Source organism: Eleginops maclovinus, chromosome 23 (genome assembly GCF_036324505.1).
Source record: "Eleginops maclovinus isolate JMC-PN-2008 ecotype Puerto Natales chromosome 23, JC_Emac_rtc_rv5, whole genome shotgun sequence".
Taxonomy (NCBI): domain Eukaryota; kingdom Metazoa; phylum Chordata; class Actinopteri; order Perciformes; family Eleginopidae; genus Eleginops; species Eleginops maclovinus.
Genome location: NC_086371.1, coordinates 20,588,881 through 20,612,905, shown reverse-complemented (window position 1 = coordinate 20,612,905; position 24,025 = coordinate 20,588,881). Strand labels below are relative to the sequence as shown.

General features: G+C 40.0%; 2 protein-coding genes across 3 annotated transcripts in view; one reads left to right on the top strand and one right to left on the bottom strand.

Annotated features, from left to right (window-relative positions):
- Positions 1–132: 132 nt before the first annotated feature.
- ube2d2 (ubiquitin-conjugating enzyme E2D 2 (UBC4/5 homolog, yeast)) lies at positions 133–8,851 on the bottom strand. Its single transcript, XM_063876533.1, has 7 exons — positions 8,593–8,851; positions 6,880–6,943; positions 3,631–3,662; positions 3,265–3,342; positions 3,038–3,143; positions 2,599–2,692; positions 133–1,449 (listed from the first exon to the last, which is right to left on the bottom strand). The coding sequence occupies exons 1-7, from the start codon at positions 8,614–8,616 to the stop codon at positions 1,404–1,406; spliced, it is 444 nt and encodes a 147-aa protein (XP_063732603.1). The 5' UTR covers positions 8,617–8,851; the 3' UTR covers positions 133–1,403.
- A 4,427-nt stretch (positions 8,852–13,278) lies between these two features.
- ppp3cb (protein phosphatase 3, catalytic subunit, beta isozyme) overlaps positions 13,279–24,025 on the top strand; it is a 38,370-nt gene continuing 27,623 nt past the window's right edge. For both annotated transcript variants that reach the window (XM_063875708.1, XM_063875707.1), the window contains exon 1: positions 13,279–13,538. In XM_063875708.1, coding sequence (XP_063731778.1) covers positions 13,514–13,538 — 25 coding nt within the window. In that variant the 5' untranslated portion in view covers positions 13,279–13,513. The remainder of the gene's footprint in view (positions 13,539–24,025) is intronic.

The following is a 24,025-nucleotide window of genomic DNA, read 5'->3' as shown; positions in this document are numbered from 1 at the left end:
GTGAAACCTGGTGGTGAAGGCAGGTACTATTCATCCTGTCCATTTCCTGTTAAACTGGGTCATGAAAGTGACCCGGCTTCACATGTTCCTACTTCTGGATGTCCTCCAAAAGGGGCTGAGAATGAGTCAACACAGGAATCATGGGTTTTTATTACACAGTTTAATCAACACACAAAGCTCAACGAGCCTCTCAGGTAATTCAATATACAGAGGTTTTGTGCAAGAAGAATGGGTTCTCCTCGCACCCAGAGCCCAAGCCAGTCCCATAGCCATTTAAGATGTTAGCCTCTAATTCAACAATAGCAAAAAAAACGAAAGAACAAAAAAGGAAAAAGAAAAACAATGCAACTAAAGAGTTATGGGGGGGGGGGGGGGGGGGGGGGGGGATAAAAACACAGGATAAACTAAGAAAAATAAATTGCTTAAATACCTGGTCCAGAACCTCCACTTTGAGAATAACGAAAAGTTGGTGGTTGTGGTGGGGGTGACATGGGGTTACAATTGTGCGTGGATGTGTGTCTATGTGTGTGTACAAAGGGGTCAACTGGTTAAGGTGGGAGGGAGGGAGTTTGGAGCAGGCGATGTCAGGATAAATTCAAGTCCTTTCGTAGAATCCAACAGAAGACCAAAATAGGCCATGTGCATTTTTTTTACTCCATCCTACATAGCCTGCAAAGATTTCTTTTAAGTATTCATTGTATAAAATACAGAGTGCCCTTCGACTCGCATGCGAAAACAAATTGCTTTCTTGTATTGTCACCTTTGACGGATGGGTTTTGAAAGGACAACAAAACAAGAAAGGGTGCAGAGCGTAAAAATCCCTCACATTAATTGTCCCCCACTGCCCTGAAAAAAAAAGGAGTTAATGAAAAAAAAAAAAGTCCCCTCGAAGTTTTACAGATGCTCAAAGGAATGCTTTTAACGTCTGGGGAAGGTGGGTGAGGATGCAGGTGTTAGTGTGGGTAAACGGAGGAGTTTAAGGGAGGGTGGGGCCCAACCTGTAACGGAAGTCAGGAGATGGGGGGGCCAGCGGTCACAAGGTTGGGAGGGAGGTGAAAAAGGAGAAGGTAAAGAGATGGGTGTTACCATTTCAAGTCGACAATATGTACACTGGAGGGCGGAGAGGTGAGCTGAGAGGCAGGGGGAGAGGAAGGAGGGGGAAGGGAGACAGTAAAACAGAGGGAGAAGAGAGACAGAGAGAGGAGGGGGGGGCAGAGGGAGTTTTACAGGTACTCTGGTGAAGGGGAGGCGTGGCTCAAAGAAAGCACTCCAATGGAAACCAACAAGATCTTGTTTTAAACTTCTCATTTGTTTTGAATGGTTTTGTTTGTTTTCTCTTTAGGTCTGAAGCTCCCCTAACCTTACGTTGTAGAGGTGGTTGGCATTGATTCTACCCCCCAACACTACATTGCATACTTTTGTGTCCATTCCCGAGCTATTTTGTTGTACCTGTGAACAAGCAGAAAGAGAGAAAAGTGGTTAGTGGTTTAACCTAAAAAAAACACAAATCAGTAGGGAACGGTGATTTGGTCACCCCGTTATTTTCCATCATAAGCTCTACTGCTACCCTTGCAGAGGCAGCAGCACAGATGCCAGCTGGCTGTCACTCTGCAAGGGCACATGAAGTTCTGCCACCTTGCACCCATTTTATTTAGTTTTCCTCAACGATGCGGTAAATGTTCAGGAGTCAATGCTGCTGCAGATACGACGTACCAAATCGAAAGCTATTCTGACTGAACAATAATACTAAGGTTGTTCCTATCCCTGTGTGATACTGTGTACAAGAGAATGTAGTTTGGACTTCCTCTTAATTCTGTTTATCACGTGCTACGAGGGGAAAGGAGGAAATCCTTTGGAAATGTTGTGATTGATAATCAGCATCATAGTGAAGTAGCTCAGAGTGTTATGTTGTAAAAATTAAAAGGCCACTCCAAATTGTTTTTAAATCTTTATCTGTACATGTATGGCAGCCATTCCAGTGTGTGTTGAATTCCAACACAGAAATGTTGTCAGTAGTTTATAGATTACAATGAAAAAATATAATAATAATTGAACTCAAAGACATCTCTATAAATAATAAAACAACAGAAAATGATAATGCTGAAGTGGTCTCGTAATTTTTTCCGGGCTGTATATAAAACAAGCTAACAGTTTGTAACGGATCATTTGACGGCAGCCGTCTCAGAAATCAGAAGGTGTTGGTACTGTTGCAACTGAAAGATGGCTGACTAAAATGTAATTTTTAAAGCCAGTATAGTTGGCTTTTAAACTATGGAGAAGACAACACCCAGCTGCTGAAAGCCTATGTAAAAGTTACAAGGTAAAGCAGCAGTTCACACGTTATTTTATTGGTGTATGCTTGAACACAAACTAACACCAACTACCTCAGCAAGCCTACCAACGGATACAGTAAATGTATATTCAGTCAATCATGAGCTTTGATGGAATGATGCGTTTGACACAGACTTTGAGCCGAACTACCTTTCGCTTACAGCTCCAGCTTATAAGATGTGGTTGGTGTGTCAAACTGAATCATTGAAACAAAGCCAAATGCAAACAAATGATGGAAAAACAACAAACGTGAAGCTCATAACTTACTTTTCCCTGTCCGTCTTGTAGATGCGGGCAATCTCGGGTACTAAGGGGTCGTCCGGGTTTGGGTCACACAGCAGAGAGCAGATGGACAGGAGGACTAGAACGAGACAGGTGACCAATAAGTACTCACAAATAGAATCATTTTCAGAACACATGTCATGTTATCCTCGGATGACCCGTCAGGCAGGGTAATTGTGATGGCTACAAACATGTTGATAACACATGCAATTGATTAAAAAAAGAGAAAATCTGGTTCATGACATCCAGCGATAAGCACTGAATGAGAGGGAGAAAGCTGACATCTACAGACAGAGTCGTGGAGTCCGACAAGCACCTCCGAGTGAGACGTGTTGTAGTGTATTATCTGTGGGAAGTACTTTCATTTCTTACTGCTGTTCCTCTTTAACCATATGTGTACTTTAATGAGTGAGGGAGGGTTTACCTTTGGAGATGGTGAGAGCCGGAGACCACTGTGATCGCAGAATGTCAAGACAAATGCTGCCGTTGCTGTTGATATTTGGGTGGTAGATTCTTGTGGTAAATGCAACCTTATTGCAGACAGAGAAAAAAGACAGGAAACCGAATGATGTAGAGCTGTGCAGGCAAGAGGCCTTCTCTGTGCCTCACTGTTACTTTGTTTATCAAGCACTTTGTTTAGGTCTAACTTACCTTTGGCGGTTTGAAGGGGTAGTCTGTGGGGAAGTGAATGGTCAAGAAGAAAACCCCGCTCTGGTAAGGACTGTCATTCTAATGCGGGGGGGAGAGAAAAGCATGTAATTAGTGAGCGAAGTGAACAAATGCATAAAATTAGATTATAAAGTTAAAACTCTAGTGCTGCTGACTGACTGAAAATATTTAGTACACAGTAACTTGAAGTCTAGTTTGCCCTATCAGATGTTGTTTAAAATGTAAGTGAAATTGTTTTGAGAGTACAGCATAACTACATTTTGTCACCATATGAGTGTTAATTGCCAGAAATGAACTAGAATGCATTTAATCAATGACTTCAGTAATATAGGATACGTGAATACTTACAGGTCCCATTATCGTGGCTTGCCAGTGAAACACTGAAACAAAAAGCAGAGAAATCCGTTATGTAACACTAAGAACACTTTGCACGGCTGAGAAGTGTTAGAATAAATAACGCCACATGAAGGGAGCATGTTTATTTGGACAGTTGAATAACAGGTGCTTACATGAAGTGCAAATCAGGTTGGATATACTTAGAAGTGGTATTCATTTAAATTGAAAACACTCAAATAATGGCAGAAGCCTGAAACCGACATTCAGAAACATCTAAAGTAATGTTTGGACAGAAATGTAACAGAAAAACCAATTAAAATGTCATTTGCTCGCATTTAAACCTTTCTATTTCAAGCATCCTGTTGAGTTGCGAGAAAAAAAAGAAAGTAGACCACAATAAATATGTTACAAGAAAACCTTTCGACCTTTACGATAAATCTCACTTGTCTTGTCGCAGTGAGGCAGGAAGTAACTGATTTTCTGTTCTGCTGTTTTAGTGACAAAAGGTGTCACGAATGCTAAAAACATGCATACATAACTTGTGATTGATACTTTTAAAATACACATCACAAATGTATTGAGGGTACACACGGTAATTAAAAGCTGCGACAAACTATTTCTTTTATTAATACTGGATTGGTCAGATCCCAGGACACACTTTCCTATGCCAAAAATAAAAAGCTGTTCAAATACACCTGCTCATTTTATCAAGCTCATTTTAAGCAAGAATGTTCATTGCTGATAGCTCTCACATTGTTAAACATTCGTTGGTAATGATATTGAAAACAAGTAAGATGACGTTACTTGAATAAAAATACATAAGAGGAGAAGATAGATAGAGATAGAATTAGATAGAACTTGTTAACACAATGTTATTTTAAATGTTTTATTTCTATGGGTAGTTATTGTTAGTTTAACAAAATACAGTCTCACATTCGAATGCTTTCAATGCATTTCATTTGTTGACAGATTCATTACTCATTGAAAGGTGCTACTGTAACAGTGAAACAGGATAAGGTGAACCATTAAACGGGGTCCAATGGAGTTCAACTTCGAAAATATGAAAGAAAAGGTTTCATATGGCAAAACTGTTTGGTCCACATGACTTCTTCATCTACTTAAGATTAACATCAGCAAAAACTACATTTAAAAATTCCCCTGTTGCTTTAGAAAAGAAAAGAATTGACTTTAACATATCTGTGTTACCTTTGCTAAAACTAGAAGCAAATCGCCTTTTTTCAGACAGAAAAGGTCTGGCTGTCAATAAAAGGGTTCATGTTTGGGTAAAAAACACTAATGCACCTGTCAGTGTAAATATCGGTTCATGAAGGTTGTTCGTTATGCATCCCCGCAGAAGAACAATAAAAAACAAAGATTTGGAAAGAAAATGACGCCTCTACTTATCAAATAACTCTCTATCAAAAAATGCAATTATAAAAGCCAGTTAGTCATCTCTGATTATTGTACTTGTTATCTGTACTGTTATTTTCAAGGGATTAACACCCATATTTCGTTTTCCCAATAGAAAGGAATTACATGATGCGTGGGGTTTGGGGAATACTTAAAAATAAATTCACCTTTCAATGTAATGCAGTCACACACATCAAATCTACTGCATCTATTTCTCCTGACAGAATGCCAACAGAAACATCAAATGTGCACTGGATGTTGTACAGAATGGTTTACATTAACAATAAGGAAAAGTAAGCCCTTAATTCAAAGTTGCGTGATCATATTAAAGCAATATCACAAATTGTGTAAATGTACATGTATACTAAAAAAACGATACATATATATATATTATACACATCTGCCATACATATCTGTTTATAATACACATATCTATATATCATACATATCTGCCATATACATCTGCTATACATAATATATGCATCTGTCCATACCTCCTCATTCAACAGTGTAAAGTGTTTAAATACTCTCAATGTATTCCACATATGTATATATTTCACATCCTCAAATCTTTATTGTTGTTATTGTAAATATTCTTCTCTCTTTTTGCACTATTTTATTTATCTTATTTGCACCATGTATGTTGAGTTGTTGGAGGAGCATGGGATATAAGATTTTCATTGCCAAAATATACGTTGTATCTGCTGTGCATATGACCAATAAAACCTTGAAACCTTAAAACAAAGAGAAAAGGTAATGAGGGTCTGAATTTACTTTTAGCCAAATGTATTCTGGATCTTTTCAGGCATTTCATTGTTTTATACATAGTGCTAATATTTTTAAGCGGAATTACAACAGGGGATTTAATTTATACCCCTGGTGGGAAAATATAAAAGTGGTATAAAGATGCAATATTACACGTGAAACGAGGTTTCTTTTTCTTTTAATGTGCCTATTTTATTTCTGTGGACCATCAGTCACCGCCCATCATTTTATTATGTTACAGAGAATATTGAAAATACATATATTTTCAAAGGAGATATCCATGTTTACAAATGTATGTACACCTTTGCACTTAACATGTACAGAACATTAAAAGTTTGAGAGAGTCTTAAGGGTTTTATTTGGGTCAATCTGGATAGAATAAAAAAAACTGAAGTGGAAAACCAATGTAGATGTTAATCACAGTCCGTGTTTACTCTAAGGCTATAACAAAATAAGATAGTGGCTGCAACAAGAATTTCCCGAACATTCCCATTGGTAGCAAAAAGTAAAACAGCCATGGAGCAATAGATGTTAGTATTATGCTTTTATAATGCACCAGTATTTTTACAAGAGGGAGTTTAGGTATTTCCTGGATCTGCTTACTCAAAAAACTAAAAGGTACTTCCTTAATTTAGTTAAATGTCCTCGACTCCACACATAAAAAGCCAGAACCTCCACTGGTGATGTTTTCATTTTTCTTTCCAAGTTACATAACTTAGGCTTGAAAACAGTCTATGCATTTGAATTGCAGTCAGTGGTCATGGAAATATTCACGGGATTTTTTCAGATCCAAACTGAACACATTAAATCCTAAATGTAACCCGAGGGAGCCCATTTTAGGAGGATTTATAGCCATTTTAGAAGTTAATTTAGTCAACATAATTAGAATGTAAGGTATCTCTTTTTCAAAACATTTGTGGGCGTTTTTATCAAAAAATATTTATTTTTGTGTGTTGATTTGTTTATTAAATGATTTATCCAAAACAAGGGAATAATAAACCAGGAATGTGTTTGGAGTATGGTTCCATTTTAAGTACCAGTTACACATTTTTACCAGAACAATGTTGGTTTAGTTGATAAACTTACTGTCATCTCCTACTGGTCCTGCAGAACACTGGGCTGGGGGGTCCCGTGCCAAGTCATTCAACTCCTGAGACAAACAAATTACAAGTCAGTTTATCGGCTCCTATACAGTGCGGTGAAATATTTCCATTAACAATTACGTACATAGCAGAACTGGATATGGCATTTTAAAATACATTCTGTTACTACAGGCCCCATAGGATCCCTCTGTAAAGATGACTAAATCCCTGTTTGTAAACATTTGCTACTAAGTCTCTGTGAAACACTAACAACTAAAAAAGCAATCCACCCTGACAGGAAAACACCACGAGCTTTCATTACTGTAGTGAATGCTGTTATATAATAGCATTTCCCCCAGGTACAGCAGTTTGAATATGTGACAGAGATCACGATATAATTTGAGAGGTTTTGCTACAGTCAGGACAGGGTGTTTAAGCTCGTATAAGCTCGTTTTCTGTAGCGCAGTGTAAAGTAATGTTAGCTAGGTGCTCGGGTTCGACAAAACAGCACATGATGTCAAGTGAGAGAAACATTACGCTGGCTTATCAGGCACATTGTGTCAAGGGCTAACGTTACAGGCCGACTTAAAAACAGTAAAACACAAGACAACAGTCAGCTAACTAAATCAAACAACCGGCATAATGACGGATATGCTGCTCGCCTGCTGTCAGCAACATGGCATCAAAGGCGAACAACGCGTGGGGCCTGTTGGTACCAGTGACACACGGCTAACATTAGCATGTCCCTGTATGCTTCAGTCGAATACAAACCATACACTGACAATTATGAGCAGAACACAACATTTTCCCACGACTGTTTGACATACTTACTGGTTGTGCAATACGGAGCCAATATAATGTTATTGTAAAAAAAACACGGATTATGTGCGATAGCTTAACGTTAGCTTAACTTACATTCATCGTAAAATATGGGCTGTTAGCTACCATTACACTTACATACAAACATGTAAAATAAAAGAGTTGACCACAAAATATATAAAGTAAAGGCAAATCGATTATTTCAACAACGCCATAGCCCTTTTACATTAAGCTAGCGTTAGCGTTACCACTAGCCGGATAACTTATCTGTCAAATCAAGGAGCGGGGTAAGCAAGCTTAAATAACTGTAATAAATAATGTTAGCCACCTTGACTGCCTTAAAGTGAGCCTGATACTGAAATAATTGATAAAATAAATCACATACGGGTGGAAACTACCCGTATTTTACTCTAAATATGTAGCGTTAGTGTAACCTAGCTTGATCACAGAAACCCTTTAGCTTGTCCGGGTTAGCTAACAAACGGGACAGATAATGTTAGCCAGAACAGCTAACCCACCGCTAACATCATACGGGTTAACTGATTACCGGCATAGCTAGCTAAAACATCATATCAACTACAGTGTTAAGGCATCAATAGTGTATGATTGGGACAGAACATAGAACAGCTAGCATAACGGTTACTTGTAGCTAAGTCTAACGGTTCAGTTGGCCCATCTGTAGCTGGTGAACACAGACAGGCGGCGCATTGCTCACTGTCGTCACTCGCTATTCACACACCGTTAGCTGGCAGTTCAAGCAAAGCTTGAGTTATTTAGTCAATATTTCTGAATCATCCTGTGTTTATTAATCCTGACCGAAGAGCATCACACTAGGCACGCTGGGTTTAAATCCCTAACGAAACTGCGAAATCCTGGGCCTCCTCGTTCACTTCCTTACCTTGTGAATTCTTTTCAGAGCCATTGTTGTGCTAGCGCTTCTGTCAGGGAAAACGTGCGATTAAAATGGCGATTGATATCACTATCCGTTGATAATACTACGACTTCGCTATCATAGAACACCGTTACTGAACACTCAATTTACCGATCGCTACCTGAAAGCGCCACTGATAAAAATTTCGAGACGAAACTGAAAGATAGAAGGGGTAGAACCGCGGTCCTTCCTCCTACTGCAGCGGCTACCAAATCACTGCGGCCTGTGCTCTGCCAGCAGCAACAACGACTCGACTTCCGGAAACAACTTTTCACAATAAAAGCCCTGTCGCCATTAAATCAAACATTACATTACCTTAAAATATATGGGAACAAAAACGTTCCTGGTTGGCTGTACTTTATCATCATACTATAAATTAACTGCACCAGTTAAAAAAAGAAGCAGAGCCCCAAAATCTGTGACACTGTACAATTTATCTTTGACTGTAGTAAGAACAACCAAAGAAGAACTGTTCTACTTTAAAAAGCTTCCCAATTATTGATTCACCAAACTATTTTTGTTTTATTAACTTTTTAATATTTTGTAAGTAAAACATCGGGAATAGTATTAAAGATATATAGGATTCAAAAGTGTTTCTTCATAGAACCACATAGCCACAAATGTTTATTTGCAACAAATATCTCTTTACCCTTCAAATTGCTTGTTTTGCCTGACCAAAAGACCGAAAGCCAGACTTAAGTATTACTCATTTGAAATGATAGAGAACAGAAGAACACATCACATTTTCATTTTTGAGTAATTGCACAAAAGCATGTTTCGCACTTGAACAATCTAAATCTAAATAACTAACCAAAATTCGACACATTATTAAACCCTTACATACTAAAATGTTAATATCTTTCTCAGAGACCAGTCGTTTGTGTGGCGATGATATACAATTACCTATTTGCACCTTAAACATTAAACATAGTCCTTTTATTGTGAAGGCCAGCCTTCGAGCCGGATCTCTCATTGTTGGAAGGCATCTCTCACTGCACTACGCTTGAAAGCCTTCCGCCGACATGCGCACGTAATGGCTCACAGTGGCAGTGCACGCTGGAGACCTAGCACTGCAACTAGCATCATTGTGGCTGCGGGCACGTCACAGCAAGGCTGTGTTCAAATGATCCGGACAGGGCCAAAATGTCTACCCGGCACGTATTTTACATTAGGTAAACTCCAGGAGATGTGTCCTAGGACGGTTTACTACTTCTGTTATAATATAATTTAGAGAGCTGGAAATGGATATGGTTATATTAGATATGTTCCAATTCGTATGCTCTATTTAGCGATACAGTTCCAGTTTGGGGGGCTAGTATCATACTGATGAACTACACTCGGGATTCTGTTAGGCGCGGAGTGATACTTCTTTAGAGACTTGTAGCGAGGCCGTGGGCACATTTGAAGGCTGTTTTGAGGGCATACAGTACTAATTGGACGTATAATTTGTAGAGCAATTCTAGGTTTTAAATATGTATTTTGTAGGAGTGTGTATCAGTTTGTGTGACAAAGGTCTTCGTTTTTTATAATTTTCATTTGATTCTAGCCAGCGAACTATTTCAGGTAAAGGTGCGCTGTGTGGTAAGGTTGGCGGGTCACAGTAACTTACTAGCCATACAGTTAGTTAGTTACTGGCCTACTTTTGTACAGTTTGTGTATTATGGAAAAGCGAACAAGTGCAAACATCCAACCCCCCTTACACGTGTCCTATAGCCTATAAATGGTGTACAGACAAATGCTCCATACGAATGAATTCCTCCCAAACTCATAAACACAACATTTATCGTACAGGAAAAATTAACATTTGTAAATCTTTTCTTTTCAGTCAAATAAACTTGTGATGCCTGCACATACTGCAACACTGCAGCCCCCCCACAAAACACATTTACATATATATCATATTTATGAATAACACTTTTAAACGTAAAGTCAGGCATACAACACATATAAAAATAATATAATTATATATAATTATATATTTTCAAGATGATAATTGAGCAACTTATAGAAGCCAAGTAAACCAGGCCTAATGATCAGCCCTTATCTCAATCATCATCGGTTTGATTATGCTTTTTTTTTTTAAATACCAAAATGCCCAGCTCTGTTTACCAATAAATTAAAATCTAATATTAGTTATTATTATTATTATTATTATTATTATTATTATTATTATTATTATTATTATTATTATTATTATGACATTTTCTCATCTTACTTACCAGTAGTTACAGTAAAATTCCTATTTCTTTCTGCTTTTGAATACATACAACCTAAGGGAAAATTGTAATCAGTGTTGACCTGTTGTAGGTGTAGTATCGGGTTGTTGTCAACAATCAATTATAGTGACATATAGGAACCAGGATATGAAGTAACAGCAATATTCTCAAAGAATGAACTGTTTAAGTTTCATAGGGGTCTAATTTGAAAATAAACAAGTTCATCTTTTGTCCCCATTATATTAATATCCAGTGCACGCAAACCTAATACACTGACTTATATAGCACCTTTCTAACACAGTTCCCAGTGAAGATATGATGACACCTTGATTATTCAATCTAAGTGGTTAAAAACGAGCCTTTCGAATGACAATTATATATACTGTATACAAATATCTAACAAAATGTCCTTTACCCTCAAACAAAGGCAACAAAAAAAAACATACTGTTATGCAGGTGTTAAAAATATAATTTGAGTTGCTCCAAGTCTGATAGTGTAAAGCTGAGCATGACAAAGATAGTGTGCTAACTGGCCACTGCCAACATGGTGACAACATGGCTATCCAAAGACCAGACCTCATATTTTTCCTCAACACTCCTCAGCCGACATTTGCTATAATAGTTGTATTCAGCATTAAAAACTCACAAGATGCTCATTGGACATTGGTGGCATTCTGTGTGGTTTTTTTTTTAGATCCACTTCAATATTCAATGATATGTTTATAACATGATATGTTTGCAGCTGTTTTAACACACATATGTCCAATAGAAAACTTTTAAATAGCTTAGCCTTTTTTGTTTCACAGCTTATAATCAGAATCATGTTTATTGCCAAGGAGTGATGTAATGTAACTAAGTACATTTAATCAAATAAAGCACAAATACCTCAATTTCTTACTTATTTCTACATTATGTTACTTTTACTCCACTACATTTACTTTATAAATATATATATTTAGTTACTTTGCAGATTTAGGTTTTTAATACAAATGTAATAATAATATCAATAAACATTATTATATATTATAGGTTAAGCTACCATGTAATTTTTAAAGCAATTCAAATAAACCACATCTTTACCAATTGCACCCTTTGAAGTGATGAACACATTAAGGCACCAATAATTTAAATACATTTAATAAATTAATAAAGAAATATCTGCTGCTAAAAATTGCCATTTTTCATATTACTTTACTACTTTTGGCACTTAAAGTATGTTGTTATGCTAATACTTGTTTAATTTATTTAAGTACAATTTTGAATGCATGACTTTTACTTGTAACTGAGTACTTTTTACACTGCAGTATTGTTACATTTTCTTAAGTGAATAATCTGAGTATTCTTCCACTGCCGTTGCCAAGTAAGTTTTTATGTACAGGGAAATTGCTCTGGTTGTATTTGTGCACAAAATAAACATAGTGAGAGAAATAAAAATAGAAGGTGGGCTATTGCAAAAATACAATGTAGATATTAAACACTGGAACAGCGCTGCAGTTTTTAGGAGTGAAAAAAAGCTATCCATGTGATCTTCTGTCAAATAGCATACAGTAACACGTCACGCAGAATCTCTCCAGAGTTGCTGTTAGGGGGAAAGCCCTGCAATCAACGCATCCACATGATGGCAGTATGAGTCTGCGTCTGTGTATGCGTTCCCGCGTGTGAGTGAATCTGCGTGGGAGTTCCTTGTTTCGCCATTCCGGGGTGTTGCCAGCTGACGGAGAGAGGCGTCTTGGAGAGGCAGAGCCTGCGCGTCTCTCCTCTCTCCAACGCTTCTCTTCGCCCTCTTAACCCCCCGCCCCCACCACCACCACCACAGCCATCACCCCAAAACCCCCTCCCCACAAATAACAAAATCGGGATCCAAGTATGCCAACACATCAGCTTGGTACCCGCCTATCTTCCCCCAAAGTCACCGCAGGTGCAGCGGCAGACTTCCCCCGTCCGAGAGAGCACGGAGTCTCCACCGAGTGATGCTGCTACTGCTGCGGCCAGACAAGCACCAAGCGACCGCGCATATTCTCTACGCTTGCCGGAGGTCTTGACAGAAGAGAGTCCCCATCCCTTTAATCCCCCCTCCGGCTACGACCCCGTCCCGACTCCAGGATGTCCGACTGCAACGCAAGCCCCGCCGACAAGCCGATCAAATGTAGGCATGCCAAATCCTGCATGGCCGGTGTGCCAATTAATCAAACTTTGTTTTAAAGTTTGCATCTATATAGTAGCACCAGTGTCTTTTATTAGCACGGTTTTTTATTTGACTCCATCCCTTTTTTTAAATTATTTTAGCCCCATAATAAAAGAAGCCTTTTGGACGGCGAGTCATGCACCATGCATGTGCTTTTGATCCTTTTTGGTGGAAGGAGGAGGGGGGGTCTTCGAGGTCTTCCCTCGTTATTCTATTAGAAATCACCACCTCGCCGAGGCATTATCCCATTTTCTAACGGGGGGATGTCTCCTCCTCTATGTATAGCCAGAGCTATTGTGCGACACCCTTTGCTGCTGGATACATGGAGCTCCATTTACGCGCTCCACTCCTAGCGGTGGTTTCGCGTTACTGAGTAATAACACCCTACAGAGACACACAACCGAGTGTGATAGAGAGAGGGAAAGGCAGGAAAGGGAGAGAGGGGAGATGAGCGTCTAGTTCCAATGAAACATCAAGCAGTGTGACGATGACAGCGAAAGGCAGACATAAAGGTAAATACATGTTACGCGTAAACTGCGATCTTTGGTGTTGTGGTTCTGCTGTGGATGTGGATTGTGTCACGGGATGATGTTGCAATGTAAGCAGCAATGTAAGGGGAGGGAAGGAGGGAAGGAAGGATGCTATGGGGGACTTGTGACTCGGAGGCTGATATTTTTTGTTTGTTAGCGTTCTGTCTTTGTTACTTGACTTTAAATGCACGTCGTTGTGACCAAAGGTTGTATGCGCCCAAGTATGGCCTACATTAGCGATGTAGTTATATTTCTCGCCAAATCTTGAGTCAGGTAATCGATAGGTTGAAACGGCAGGTAGGATGGTTTTAAGTTTTGCCAGTTTGGTTTTAATCCTACAGGCCTATTAGATTAAATCTACTTGATGTGACGTTTAAAAACCACGAGTGCTCATGATGGATTTACGAGTCGACGTTCTCTCTGTAAGGCCTGAATGTCAGTGGGTGATTTATGCTTCTCCCGTGCCTACCGCTCCTCCACGAAAAGGTCTCCCTGGCTTCCCCCTCTCGCTTCCCTGGGTGTCAAACGAGAGACAAAATGTGAGAGTAGGGATGCTGCGTATACCCGAGCACATACAACCGGATGGCGACCATGCATACAGCTTTAATTGTGTTATTGCTTCACCGGATCATGGAATATTTAATGTGTTTATAAGAGTGTCTGTTTCAGCGTTTTACGCGTGGGCTGCTTTATATGGGGGAGGCAATAAGGGGGCTCCGCTCGGGTTATGATCCGCAGAGCTTGCACAGATTGCCGTGCTTATCGGGTCACAATAAGGCACACGCACACATGCCACAGTCACATGCGACAGTGCATGTCTCCCACTGGCTCCCCCCTTAATAAACTCTCAAGGTCTCTCTGCCGGAAGAAGCGGAGCTGACAGTTGGATGCGTCGCTCGGGCATGCCCCGGTATTCCGTGCGTGCGTCGTGCTTGGAAGGGGGTGGGGAGGGCTGGGGGGCAAGCGGGGGCTCTTGCAGTTTTTGCACGTACGACTTGTGCTTACGCCTACAGTAGTCCGTGTGTGTAAATGCATGGATGGAATTGGGGCGGTGCTACGAAATCTGGATTCCCTTAAATTAATTTACTAGGATTCAATTAACACTGCTGCCCCCCCCCACCTCCCCCCATGCATCCATTTGTTACCTGCCTTACCACCCAAATCCGTAGCTTCCCCTCACATGTATGTTTACTTATATAGTTTCCTTTATACAGTTTATTATTTGTACAACGTTACTTCTGTGTGCATGTGTGTTGTAATGCAATGGGCCAACAAAGCTCAGCTGCCTCAACTCTGGAACAAACTAAACAGCCTATATCCTCATTCATCATCCATCACACAGACACACGCGTAAATGCACCTTCTGTAACAAACATGCCGCCAAACAACACAGCCATTCATCAGTCAGATGGGGATGATTTAGTGCGAGCTGGAGAGAGATGGGGGGCATCAGTCAATGAGACGTCACTCGTGGCTGATGGACAGTGCCCGGTAGTTCCTCCACCTTATGGATTTTTAGTGATATTCAGCTGAGAGGAGTGCACAGCGATGGAGCCAAACAGGCGAGAGGAATGGACAGAGAGTGTGGGGGCGAGGTGAGGGAGAGAGGCAAGGAAGGAGAGAATGTGACAAGGCCACAGAAGAGGTAAAGTAGCCAGAACAAGAGAAAGAGAGGGATGGAGGGAAGGAGGATGAGAGAGGGAGAGGAAAAAAGAGAACAGGGAGCAAAGGAAGAAACAAGAGAGGGTTTCACACTGCTGAGTGTCAAGAGAGCATCCTCTGACTTAACCAATGGACTTCTAACACCCTTACCATGTCCGTGTCTGTGTGAGAAACAAGCAGCCCAAATGTGAGAATGTGGTACTTCGCAATTAAGTTTTGTTTAATAACTTTGATTAAAGTTGTTTCTATCACACTTTATAATTCATAGTAAGGCAGGCTAGAGCAGGACAGTATATTTTACAAGATTTTGCAGAAAAAATAAATGGAGAAAAGTACCTGATACCAAAAGTGTAGTATATAAAAACACATGGCATTACAGATAAAGGGTACCTGCTGTAAACATTGGCAGTTTTATGTAAGAGTGGAGAATAAAAGCAATTTGTGGTTTTAGCTTTATCGTTGTAAATTGAATACCTGAGACAAGCAATTTGGTGAGGTCTCTTTTGTGTTTGGCTTTAGTTGGACACACAAAAACAAGTTGATACATTGATACAGGCTTCAAGTGCCAAAGGGTGTGTAGTGTAAGAAACACCTATGCAATGATAATAGAGTGCAATTAACACATAATCATGATCCAACACACCATTTATTGCAGGTTATTACAGTTCATGATGGCTGTAATGGGTCTTAAATGAGTCTGGAGTAAACAGAAATGGCCATACAAAGGAGTCCTAACTGCAAGTACTAACTGCTGTTACTTTAGTCTGTGAAAAACAAAGCAATCCAGTGGAGTATCTTTGCTGAATTGTCGTCATCTCTTTGAGTATTCCAGAGAGGATAAAACTAACAAATTTGGAACCCAGCCTCTGACTGTCACTTTTATGATACTATCTGTCACACGGTTAATTAGCATTCTGTGTGTGCTGCCAAATGTTTTGTCATATATTGGATATTGTGGCAATGAACTAAAGTGCCTGAGAAAAACAATTAAGAACGAATTTGATCCTTCCCGGAATGTTTTTTTCACCTCGTCTGTGGGCTACTGCTGACTTTTGTCAACTAAATAGCGTCGCAAGTGTGCAAAATGCGGTCATGAAACTTCTGGGTTGGTAGTTGAGATCAAAATGATGTTCAAATTTGAAGATGAACACAGTCCGAAAAACGGCATAGTAAGTAAAGGGGGAAGAATTTGAGAGGGGATCATTGCTTCCCTCTGTCAGCCCGCTGTCCGCCATTGGCCCAATTTGGCCAAATTGTACAAATTCTTAGTTGAAAAAAAGTTGAAGGCTCCGTTCAGGTTGGATTGAGTAGATGTAGAATGGGTTTAGTCCAGGTCTGAGCAACGGAAGTATGGGGGAGGAAGGGTGGAAGGGGTCATTGATGCCCATGGCCAATTTCGGAGTTGCACATGGTCTTTAGCTTCAAATGTTTCCCCACATTGAATCATATCTTCAATCATATTATCAGACAGCAATCTGGATTTAGGGGTGGCCAAACTTTTTTAATTGTAGACCATATACAGAAAAATATTAGGAGTCACAGTCCTTTTTTGATTAGATAACCTGCAGGAAGTTCTGTGTTTCTAGACCCTGTGTGACATACAAAACTTATTTTTTATTAAGAGAATTACTTGACACAACCAAACAGTTTCACATTTATAGAAAGTATTTCTGTACAAAGTGCTCTTGAGTTTAGAATGACTTTATTCAATACTTTTAAACTCTATTACAGTACATGGCCTGAGCATGCACGTGAAATATAACCCTGTTATGGGTAAACCTCTTAATAGGGAGAATTTGTCATACAGGTTTCCTCTCATGGTAATGTACTTCTAATATCAGGATGGAACAAACTGAATAAATGCTTGAACGTTGGTTATTGTGACAAGAGACTAAGACAATTTCTCCAACTTTGGTTGACACCTGATGGTTAAAGTAGGATGGAAAATGCACATACTATGCAATTGTAAGCCATTTTTAAATAGTGGGCCTTAGTTTAGCCTTTCAGACATTATTAATGTTGACTCCACAGGCCTAGCCCACTCGCCTCACATTGAGAAAATACCCTTTCAGAGATAAAATGTGCAAAGGCAATATTTGTAGGTTGTTACCTTTTTAACATATCCATGAACGTGTGAAGAGTACTCACGAAGCTCAGTGGAGCCATATAAAACACACACACACACACACACACACACACACACACACACACACACACACACACACACACACACACACACACACACACACACACACACACACATGCATACACATCACCTCTGGCGATGCTCGGGGCACACTGGGCATATTTCCTTTTAGTGTAACATGCTGTCCCCTTTGAGTACTTTGTGAGTTTTGGTGTGTGTGTGTTAGATGTTGGTGTTCTCCTTGTGAGACAGGGGTACCACCTTGACAGGTCTCTGTGCCCTGTGGGGAGGGTGGCAGGGCAAGGACTATTTATAAAGTAGGTACTACCGAGAGAGGTCGAGAGAGGAAGAGAGAGAGAGAAGGGATTGTCTAATGAGGACAGACGTTAGGGGATGGGCCGTTGTTTCTGTTCACGCGTGTGTGTGTGTGTGCGTGTACACAGATGGTCCTTCATGTGTGTACTGTGCATTAATTGAGCGACTTCAAACGCATCCTTCGTTGTCCCCCCACCACCACCTTCAAAGACCCATGGATCTATCCTAGTGGATCTGGGTCAAAGATGGTAGATAAACACACACACACACACACACACACACACACACATTTTATGCATGTGAAGAGTCATATTCCTCCTTTCTCATACACCCCAATTTTTTCTCTCCGTCTTCTCATTGGCCGCATTCGTTCATTCATCCCTCAGTTTCTCCCTCATTCATATGTTCATAGAGGGACAGGCACTAGGATGAAGTGATATGGGGAGGTGTGTGTGTGACTACTTTAGGTGAGGTTCTACAGACATACATTTAACATACAAACACACACACTCACACACACACACACACAGGCCTGCTATTAGTTCTCTTGATGGCGCTGGATGAACACCAGATGGATACAGTCTGCTCGGGCACAGTATTGCACTAATGATTAGATTCATGCCTATAGCACATGTTTACACTGCACGTGCTTCTGTCAATTCTATATATGAATACAGTTTTTACCACTTTAGGTAAAGCAGTTTAACTGAGTGACTTATGTATTACTCAGAATCAAACATGTCTTCCTTTTCTGTGCCATAATGTCACAGCCAGTGATGGGGACACACCGGGGGAAAAGGATATAACTTTAAAGTCATTGATAACCTCATAAAACTTTACCAGCTCACTGGAATGTTATGTTTCAATGTGAAAATAAGGCATATGCTAAGCTAGGCTAATGCTAACTTTTAGTGAATTTAGGAGAAAAGTGCTAACACAAACAGATAAAGTAGGTAAAATAAACTCCTAAGTATGTATTTTAGATGTTTTGTTATCAATCGTCTAGAAGAAGATATTTACATGTTAGTAGTGCATCAACAACAACATTATTGCCTGTAATTTCTTGCCTGATATGAGGTTCCATTATAGCTTTTGGCAACAGTTGTCAGGGGCAGACACAATAGAGGACAGATGGATCATGGGTGACTCCTTCAGTCATTCCTGCAATCTGTCAGCTTCTCACTTGCTGTCACTTCCTCCATCCTGCACCCCTGTCGTATTGAAGGGTGTTCCTAGGGTATTGAAGCTGATTGAATATCCCCATAATTAACTTTAGCCATTAGCGAGGATGCACACAATAACAAGGTGATTCTGATCAGATTCTGCTCCAGTTAGGCTATTAGGCCAGCCCAAACAAATTTAGGAGATTTCGTTGAAAGCTGTGTCATAGATTTTCTCCCAGGCTCCCCCTCCCTGCGCTGTGATGTGGAGATTTTTGGCTGAGCTGGCACCTTTTGGCGCTTAATAAATTCCACACCAGGGAGTTTAGGTACATTAGAGGAGAAGCTGAAAATGCTCTCACCTCTTTGCTCATCTTACACCCCCTGGTCCAGCTCACTGCAGACACATGCAACGATGCATTGTGTGATTGTGAAAAGGATAGTTCTGTTTCATTCCAAGTGGCTGCACCTCAGAAAGTGTTCACTGTGTTCATCATCTGTAATCGGACAAGAGAGCGCTTAGAGTGCAGTGTCAGAGAGATCCCCTCACAAGGTTGAAACACATCACAAAGTGTTTAAAAATGCTTTACAGCAGAATTTGACATAAATACTTTCCAGCATCACATAACCCAGGAAGTGGGGCACTTCTGGTCTGAGCTCACTGTGCGTCAAGCTAACATCTTTGAGCTGCTAATACATGGGTCGGAGAAATGATTAGGAACTCAGTCTACCACTATCGTGGGTGTAAGTGTTCGCTAGCTAGCTAACTTTCAACTGCAGTCATTTGGCAAGGTAGAAAAAAGCCAAACCATTTGGATTTCTTACTGCTCAAAATGTACAGGTTAAGCTTCAAAAGGTGATCATAATTCATATTTCAACCTATTAGCTTTACAATAGGCCTGGCTGATTTGTATTGTAGGATATGGCCACCCTTGTTCTTTGCTTCCAGTTTATTCTGTCTGTTTCAGTCAAGGTTATTCCCATTGTAAAATAATTGCACTTCATACCTTAACAAAGACATGATTATTATTAGCTGTCTTACAGTTGAACAGGATTACATTGTGTGATATGTTTCAAACTAGAGATGTCTTCCACCTTCAGCTTGCAGAATGATGTATTTGTATTCCTTTAATGTGCTTTTCAGGGACGCTTCTTAACTCAATAGTGTTCACACTACAAAACATATGTGGCTAAATATGTCTGAGACAACCTCTACAAGATGTGGGCATGATTTTATCACAATGCATCTTGATGGTAGCTTACACTTGTCGACTAATTAGCTCCGTGCACTTGGCATCCTATCACCCAATACCAAGTGTAAACAGGGTTGACTTTATGTGCAACTGTAAATGTTGTCTTTACAAAAACTACGAATGAGCTAAAAGAACACAAGTTCCATCAGAGAAGCATGAAGGTTGAGTGCTACTGAGGGAAATTCCTAACTTGCTGAAAGATATCATAGTGGTTGAAACACAACTGTGTAATACTCGGTGTTGAAATGGAGGTAATGTCTGAACTCTTCACACAAAAGACACTGTTGGGTTCAAGTGTATCATAGAAAGACTTATTTCAGGATAATGCCCACAGCTTAGGTACCATATGAATTTGAGAGCAGCTTTACCAAACAGACATTTACATCCAAGTAAACCGATCCATAAGCTTCTGGTCTGTGGAAGAGGCTGTTTTCGTAACAAAAGTTACAAAGGAAGCAGTAAACCCCTGCTGCTTGTTTTCTCGAGGCAAAGCCTGCGTCATCGCTCGTGCAGCAAGAAACTACCCAGGCTTGTGATGGATCTCCGGTCTCAAAAACGGCTAATTGGGCTGCATGGTTACACAGGACCACTTAGAACTACTCAGCATTTTGAGCAGTCTGTGGGCACAATTTGTTCACCAAAAAAGTCAAGAACACAATGTGTCCGTTCTTTCTGTCATCTCTAAATGACACACAGTAATACTTTGTTTATTCATTTGATAACTGCTTTTTCAGGAGCTCAAACTTTGTTTGCCTAAAGAAATCCAACTGTTCTCTCTCATATTTCCATATGAAATCGTATTGATTAATCATAAGGGTTTAAGAGAGAAACCAGCAGAAACAACGTTTTAAGAGAAGCAAAGCAATGACTGATTTCCCCCTTTTGAAATAAGGCCAGTGCGTATAATAATCTAGTATTATTTTGCCACGTAGCAGCATATCTTGCCATTTTTTCCAGACTATAATATTTGAACCTTTTCATTTGATTGCTATGAAATTTGGTATCGCCATTCATGGTTCCCACTGCCTGATCATAATTACTTTGGTTATTCTGTGATATTTCTTTTAGTGCTACCATTTGGTCCAAATGTTGATTTGTCCAAACAGCTCAGTAATGACACTTCTATCTGCCTCATTTCTACTCTGTGTTAAAGCTAGATGGTGAGCATAAGAAACATTGCTGCTACACATTAGCACGTTAACGCATCTTAATGTAATTATTATTTTTAATGTTATGTGTTCTTGTTTATATTTGCACTGTGGGACTGCCAGAAACGGTATTTCAATTTTCTGTATATACATGTGGAAACTTTGACAATAAAGTGGACTTTGACTTTGATCTATTGTTAAATCTGATTTGGTCCACAGCATTAAAGGAATAAGATACAAACACATGAACCAGGCCTATCAGTTGTCAAACAAACCGGTTCACGTGGAATGATAAGTTGTACTACTGAATGCATATACTGTAGATTATAAATGTGGGTGCTGTATTAAATATAAATGTGTCTCCTCTGCATTAATGTTGTGCTTAAGGCCTACAAATTCTGTTGCATAATGCAGAACGCCTTCCATTGTTTTAAGCGGAATTCCCTATTTTGTGCCCAAAGATTTGATTTGAGGAAGAAGAAGAAGCTGTACCAACACGTTCCCAAGATTCATATTGCGATATAAAATTCAGATTCTTCATAATTTAAATCTCTAAACCCCAGACAGCTGTTAGCCTTCCACCTTTTCAGGCATGCTTGAACCTCTCACATTTCTCTGAAATCCCCAAAAATTGGGCGCTCATCAAATAGTCAGTCGTCAGGTGCAAAAGACCTTCTTGGTTCGACTCTTCCTCTCTCTCCATCCCCTCACTGCCAAGTATAGTTTTCCCAAGTATCGTTCCTTCCCCAAGCTCTGCTGCTCTCCACTCTCTCATACCTGCCCTACTTTCATAGCGCTCACACAATTTACGATTTCCACACTCCTTGTCTCTCTTTCTCTCTCTCTCTCTTTCACACACACCAGAAGCCTCAGTTTTACCTCAAACCAGAATTATAAATACACACACATTGAGTTCATGTATGTGTGCAAGCTTCGCAAGAATACAGTAGCTTTATTCCAACTGTGCATGCAGCTTTTTGTCAGTTGTACTTTTTGTAGCACAGTACAGCACTATACGGGGTCGTACAGAAGTACAAGACAGAAAAGCACAACAATGGAGGCGGATTAACCACATGCTGACTGAGCCCTATTGTTTCCTTGTTTATAAATAAATATGAAGTCATAAGTAATTACTTTTCTGTCTAATAGTACAAACCTGTAACCCGAAGGGGAAAAAATGGTTATACCATGTATATCTTGTGTCTATCAATGGCAAACAGACCCTTCAGCTTGGCATTACTTACTTGTTGGGGTTAGTCTTAAAAGTGGGCATAAAATGTATGTTTTGGGAAGGGCTCACCTGTGTAGCAACTAAGGTGATATAAGATATTTGAGGGCCCCCTGAGGCCCTGTTCAGACCCACGTGCATGCTTGTTTTGTGCTCCAATCACATTTGAAAAACTCCAAGTACAGATGTGAACGTGCCCAAGAAGCATTGAGGACACATTGAGATCCAACCACGCAGACCACAGTGTGAGGTGGTAGGGTTGCCTATGGCCACATTCTTTTAGCAGTGTGTATTCAAATGTGACCTGGGCCACTTTGAAGAACCACCTACTTAAGTGGCATCCTCTGAAGAGGCAGAATAAGCGCTTAGTCTTTAGCTTTGTCAATGACAGTAGCACCACAAATGTACTTTATATCTTATATTATGGAAGTAAGAGTCATACTGCTTGTATCCTGGGATCTATGTAGCTCATTGTGCCGCAGTTATTGAACAAAGTAGGCATTGTCGGTGGAGTTCCAGCAAAATTATCTTGAGACAATAACCGTATGTGTTAATTTTGATAAAATGTACTTGAAAAACTAAGTATTCCATGCATATCACAGTGTGGTGGAGAAAAACACCCCTAATCTGCACTTAGACGTAGAGGGTTGGCAGCGCTTTTTAAAACGAAATGTAATGTTTCTGTAATACTCTATGGTGTATGTGAGACTAACGACTTGATATTAAACACACACCAAAATCCAAAACATTGTTTCAGCACATATTTGTAAGTGAAAACAGAAATTATATATGTGCCTATTTACATAAAGAACGGTGAAATGAGATCCAATCAAAAGTGGTCACAGAACCAGTTGTGAACTGAAGCACTTAAAGCTGCCCACTGGTAATTGGGTTTGAAAAGACACATATTAACACCAGAACAAGGCCTGAGATACGTTTGGGTTAAGGGGTCCTGGCATGTTCTGGTGTGTCAGCATTGTTAAAGTGCTTATGGACATTTTTAGTGTAATCCAATAAAAATCCATACTTTAATTACTTTCGCCTGACAATGGCTCAAAACCAGAGCAACTATGACCGCATGGTTCTACGGAGGTCATTTTAGTCAACAGACATTTGCAATTTCGATATAAAATCCTCATAATTTCACATAAATAAGTGATTTATGTTGATTGTAATCGATTTGTCAGATTTATTTTGAAATACAGGCCATATGTTGCTGAAGAGACTGTGGCCTGAAAGAGAGGGAAGCAGCAAGAGAATAAGAAGAGGGAAAACATGGGGGGGGGGGCTGAGAAGGGGCAAGAGGAGAGGGTGCAAAACAGAGACAAAGTGACAGAGAGTGTGTGTGGAGAGAGAGAGCCAGGCCTAGTTTTTAGTTTGTGATCTAGGCCATTATCTGTGTTAGCACTGGTGGGGCTCCAACAGGCTCTGTGGATCCTGCATAACAATACCTTTTTATGAGCTTGTATGTGTATGTGTGCACCGCTGTAGTCTCATTCACGCGTATGCGATCATGCGTGTTAATGTCAGTGTGCCATACATGATGTACGCATGCGC

Coding starts and splice junctions, on each gene's coding strand:
- ube2d2 (XM_063876533.1), bottom strand. CDS start 8,616: ATGGCTCTGAAAAGAATTCACAAG. Junction 3,663..6,879: donor AGGACCAGTAGGAGATGACA/GTAAGTTTATCA, acceptor TTTTTGTTTCAG/TGTTTCACTGGCAAGCCACG. Junction 3,144..3,264: donor ACCCCTTCAAACCGCCAAAG/GTAAGTTAGACC, acceptor GTCTGCAATAAG/GTTGCATTTACCACAAGAAT.